We start from the raw sequence: 5,541 nt of genomic DNA on the forward strand, positions 1-5,541 counted from the left end.
AAACAAAGAGTTGTGGTTTTTCCAAGTTCATATTTGCAAAAAGCCTCGGATGAATTATTCAAGCTGAGCTTTTCAATTCAAAATCCAGCAGTCTTTCCTTGAACCTTCTCTACTCTGGTCATTCTAGTATGTAGATGTAACATTGTTAAAAAAAAAACTTACAATATTACATTTAGAAAATAAGGGAGGAGGGGTAATAGTACATTTCAGTTCTAGGTCATGTTGCAAGAAATTACATTTTTTCTTATTTTTTTATATCCTTTATTTCTTTTCTTTATAAATATAAATTGAATAGCTTCTTCGGTTGGATCACCACAAATCTGAACAACTCTTTCTCAATCAATTAAACAACAAACATCTATTAAACACTTAAAAATTAGGTGCTATGCTAGAAATTAGGGGCAGAAAAGCAAAATGATACCTCTTTTTCTATTCATACTTTTATCTGAAGAAAGTATACAGTCTAAGATTAACAGCAGAAAAATATAGAGATTTTCATAATCCAGTTTTATTATTACTTTATTTGAAATTACTTCTCAAGTTTTCAGTGTGTAGAACAGAGGGGTACCTAATAAATGAATTAGTTCAGTTTCTCCTATGTGTGGATGAGTAGGCATAGGAAGAAGGTACGAGAGTTTTCACATGAATGCAAACACCAAGACTCCTAATCCAATATCTTTTCCATTGTTCTCTGATATCTTTCTAAAACATTATCCCCATAACTTCCTTATGGCATTTTTTACCTCTGAGTTTCTCAGGGTATATATGAGGGGATTCAACATAGGAGTGAGAATGCCATAGAATATGGCCACAGTTTTATCAATAGGCAGAGTGCACAGAGGTCGTATGTATGTGAATATGCAAGGTACAAAAAATAAGACAATGACAGTGAAATGGGAACTGCAAGTAGATAGTGCTCTACTCCTCCCTTCCACACTATGGAACCTCAAAGAACGCAAAATGATGACATAAGAAGCAGCTAACATGACAAAATTCAATAGACAGATTACCCCACTGTTGGCCATCACTGAAATGCCAATGGCATAGGTATCAGTACAGGCAAGTTGCAACAATGGGTAAAAATCACAAACAAAGTGATCCATCAAGTTGGGACCACAGAAAGGCAACCATAAAACAAGAAGAATCTGAATTGTGGAATGCAGAAAGCCACCCACCCACGCCAGCATTACCAGAAAACTACATAGACGCTGGTTCATGATAGTAACATAATGCAAGGGCTTGCAAATAGCCACATAGCGGTCATAAGCCATTACTGTGAGAAGGATAATCTCAGCACCACCAAAGAAATGTTCAGCAAAGAGTTGGGTCATGCACCCATTAAAGGAGATAGTTTTCCTCTCATACAGACAATCTGCAATGAGTTTTGGGGCCACTGAGGAGGAATAACAACTGTCAATAAAAGATAGATAAGCCAAAAAAAAATACATGGGTGAGGTTAGCACTTGGCTGCTAACAATGGTGACCACAATGAGGAGGTTGCCTCCTATGGTGATGACATAAATAATGGTGAATATAAAGAATAGCATTTTTTGTACTTCTGGAATTGCTGAGAGTCCCAAAAGAATAAATTCTGTAACATTCCTTTGATGTGCCATGTATGTGGATGGGCCTCTGGTAATAAAATTACCTATAGGCCAAAGAAAGAAGCATTATCATCTTGAGAACCAAGGCCAGGTGAAATTTCAATATAAATTAAATTTGCTCAGGTTTCCAATCACCTACCTTTAACGGATTCTCAAATATCCGGTAACTTCCTATTTTTGTAAAGGTAGTATTTCAAATCTTTTGTTTGACTTTTAATAACCTTATCCTTTCAAAACTTTCCAATTTCCTTACAATTTACTCATTTACTTTGATAATCGGTGACACGACCTCCTTGCTATTCTTCATATAAGGCATTCAACTCTCTCTTATAAACACTTTAACTAGCTGTTTCCTATGCTTGCAACAATCTTGCTCTTTATCTTCTCCCCAATATCTTAGACTTCCTCCCATTCTCAACTAAGAAGTCTTTACCAGCACTCCTTAGTCTTAATGTTTTTCTGATCAGAACACCTACAATTTATACTGTATATATTTTATTGGTACAATATTTTCACAATTAGAGTATTGACTAGGGATTGGGTTTTACTTTTCTTTGTATTCCCAGATTTTACCAGAGGTCCTGGTGTATAGTAAATGCTTAATAAATTCTGCCCTGATGTTCTTAGGAAGTCTATAGTTGATACACTGCAAGGTACCTGCTATATGATGTCTATTCTCCAGCAAAGTATCTCAGGATCAAAAAATCACCTGTTCTTGCCACAACATGAAAATCCTTATCTTCTAAGCACTATTCTGGAATCAAAAATATATGAAGGATAATAATTACAGACTCACTGACCAAAAAGATCACAGAACCTATGTATTTCATTTCCAACATTTTACAGGTGGGAAAACTGAAGTCCATCGAGATGAAGTGATTCCCCAAGTCATGGTGGTAATAAACATCAGAAGAAGGATTTGAAAATATTTCCTCTGACATCAGAGCTTGTGCTATTTTTGCTCATCCTTATATTGCCAAGTCTCTCATAAGCTACTGAATAAATGAATATTTGCTAAAGCATGTTAAACTAAATTTTAATTATAAATATATATTATCGAAATTTGACATTATCAAAAATATTTCATCTTAAAAGAAGATATTTCTTAACACATGTAAGTTTTAAATGAGAAAATAGAATGCATTTATATAAACTTTAAGGTTTGATGGGACTTGACTTATGTTAACTCATTTGATCTTCATGCTAAAATCTGAAGTAGGTGGTTTATTAAATCTAGTTTTAGATGTGAGTACATTGTGACTTCCCAGGTAAGCAATGTAAAATTTAAACCCAGGTCTTTTTGATTTCAAACATATTTCTAGTACAAAATTATTTGTTATTCAAGGAAAGTTTAAGTTTAACATAACATTCATGCCATTTGATGACTTTTAGTTAAGCGATCAGGCTATTTTTAAACAGCCAAATTCTCTCCCTTTCTAGAGAGCTACTCAGCTTCTTTATAATATAAGGAGTATTTTCATTACTGAAAGGAAATCCCCCACAATCAGCTGTTTCTTTTGACTCTTGTAAGTGTAAGCATGTAAGACATGAATAGGAAAATATTTGTAAATGCTATAATAAATAACATCTATACCATCTCTCTTTTATTGATTCAGGGTGGTAAAAAAAACTGTTGATAAATATTTGTGTATTTAGATTAAATCATAACATTAGATATAATAAGCCTTATTCTTTATAAAATAATGTTACTTGAGCTTCTAGTTACAGAAATTTGATAAAAAATCAAATATTTTTAAAATTAAAAAATGAGGGGAAACTTTTAAGTTCAATCAATGAATATAAGCTAAAATTGGTTATCATGGATTAAACTTATTAGAAAATCATTTCCTTGTCTTTATATAAACTTTTCTAAAATTAACATAAATTAAGAGTGAACATTTTAAAAGTAAAACTTACTTGAACTATCTGTGTAGATGTTAATGATTTCTGCATATGCTGGAATTTTATCACAACATCAGAGTCCTATGATAGGTCAGCTGTTGTAATTAACTTCACATCATGCCAGTTGGTTAAAGGAAAATTGTAGTTAGTTATGTATGTAACTAGCAAAATATGTGTGATAAAGTCCTTGATGATACGAAAGAAACAATTCAGAAGGAAAATGGTTGAGACTGGTCAGAAAGTTCGTCTTCATAGGTAAGATAGTCTTGGAGCTAAAATTCTCTCAGGGGTCTCTTAAATTCTATACTCAGAATTGTAATAACAGACCCACTTAAGAGTCAACCAATGTTCACCTGCATCTTCTTTTATTTCCTTGATGTATGGACCACCTGATTAAAATCTAGGCAGAGCAACAAATATTATTCAATCCAACTTTCTTATTTGAAGATGCTAAAAAATGAAGCCCAGAGACTTTAAGTATTATCTAGGTCTCCTGACTAAACAAGTGTGGTTTTCAGAATATCACACTATAACCTATTTGCTCATTAGGTCATTGAATCTATAAATTCAATTTAAATATTTTCTTTGGGTTAGAAAAAAATAATATTTCACTAGGGAAGTTTCATTGAGAAATGAGACTTCTTTAAACTGTGACTTCTTTAAAGTATCTTAAAAGGAACTATGGTCCTTGATATTTCAAAAGAATATTAGAATTATATCATTTGATAAATGAGGAAATTATTTTAGTCCCATATAACCTGCTAGTCAAAGGGATTTCAAATTTCTTTTATAGAGCAGTCATTAGAAGTAAGCAGCATTTAAAAGTGGCCACCCATTTGCTACTGTTTCTAATTAATCCCTTTGCAGATACCTTTGGCTCAAAATGAAACAATTTTCAATTCTAATCCTGAGATGCTACTCTGTGTTGTATCCAAATATCATCCTAATGTAATTCATAGGATAATATCCCCAAACTGTTCCCAGGAAAAATAATTTTGAATATTTCAAAAATCATTGAATGATCCATATTTCCCTGGTTATATATGTCATTAGGTTAGACAAAGTGGTTCAGATGGGAAAGTTATTTTGAATAAATGAGATACTAATTGTTAAAGCTGCATACATTCTTGTCATTTTCATCATGACTCTAGTAATACCATTTCTCTTCCTAGATTACTTGCTGTAGAAGAAACTACTACTTTCTCCTAATTTCTTAATGAAACCACCAATAAATACAATAGATATTTCAATGTTCAGTTATATCTTGTCAAAATTTTTCTTTCTTGTCATTAGTGAAGTTCCTTGGCTCTAGATAGAATTATCAAAATGTTGAAGGTCATCTTCAGAACTAGTGCTGAAACTGAACCCCATTATCCTGTAGGTCCATTTCTTGCCTAAGTCCTTCTCAAGACAAAACTGAATAATTAGTATATTTCTTGATCTTGAGATCTATAAGAAATGGATTTAAGTCATTAAGAAAATGTTACTATTCTTATTTTCTTGGTCAGGACACCTTAACCTCTATATCAGCTATAGGTTCCTTATCCACAAAATCAAGGACCCAAAATTGCTGGTGTCTAATTTTTCTCTGGGATGATCAACTTTATAGATTTACCCAAATTGTCCTCATGTCTATGCAGTTACTACTATAAGAAAGAATATTCTTTTAAAGACAACTTTATGCATTAAGATAGAAGAAAGAGTAGTAGAGTTGGAGATTAGTAATCTTTATAATAGTTTAGCTGTTATTTTAGAAAGTCACTGAACTTCTCTTTTGCTCAGCTTCATTATCAGACAAAAAGAGGGTTTGTCATTAAATGACAAAAAGACTAAATGATACCCAAACTTTTAAAAAGAACAATTATTATAAGTTACATTCACATTAATGTGTTAGGAAGTCAATATATTACACTTTCATTGTTAACTGTATATGTGTAACTCAAAGAAATAGAACTTTAATAGTCAAATTTTACACTTCAGATGATAATAATATTATTGTAATTGATTTTTTTCATATTATCACATTTTGCAAAAC

General features: G+C 32.1%; 1 protein-coding gene across 1 annotated transcript; it reads right to left on the bottom strand.

Annotated features, from left to right (window-relative positions):
- Window positions 1-710: 710 nt before the first annotated feature.
- Window positions 711-1,616, bottom strand: LOC141517008 (olfactory receptor 4C3-like). The gene has a single exon (XM_074227948.1). The coding sequence runs from the start codon at window positions 1,614-1,616 to the stop codon at window positions 711-713; it is 906 nt and encodes a 301-aa protein (XP_074084049.1).
- Between the last annotated feature and the right edge of the window lie 3,925 nt (window positions 1,617-5,541).

Source organism: Macrotis lagotis, chromosome 3 (genome assembly GCF_037893015.1).
Source record: "Macrotis lagotis isolate mMagLag1 chromosome 3, bilby.v1.9.chrom.fasta, whole genome shotgun sequence".
In the NCBI taxonomy this organism is placed as follows: Eukaryota; Metazoa; Chordata; class Mammalia; order Peramelemorphia; family Peramelidae; genus Macrotis; species Macrotis lagotis.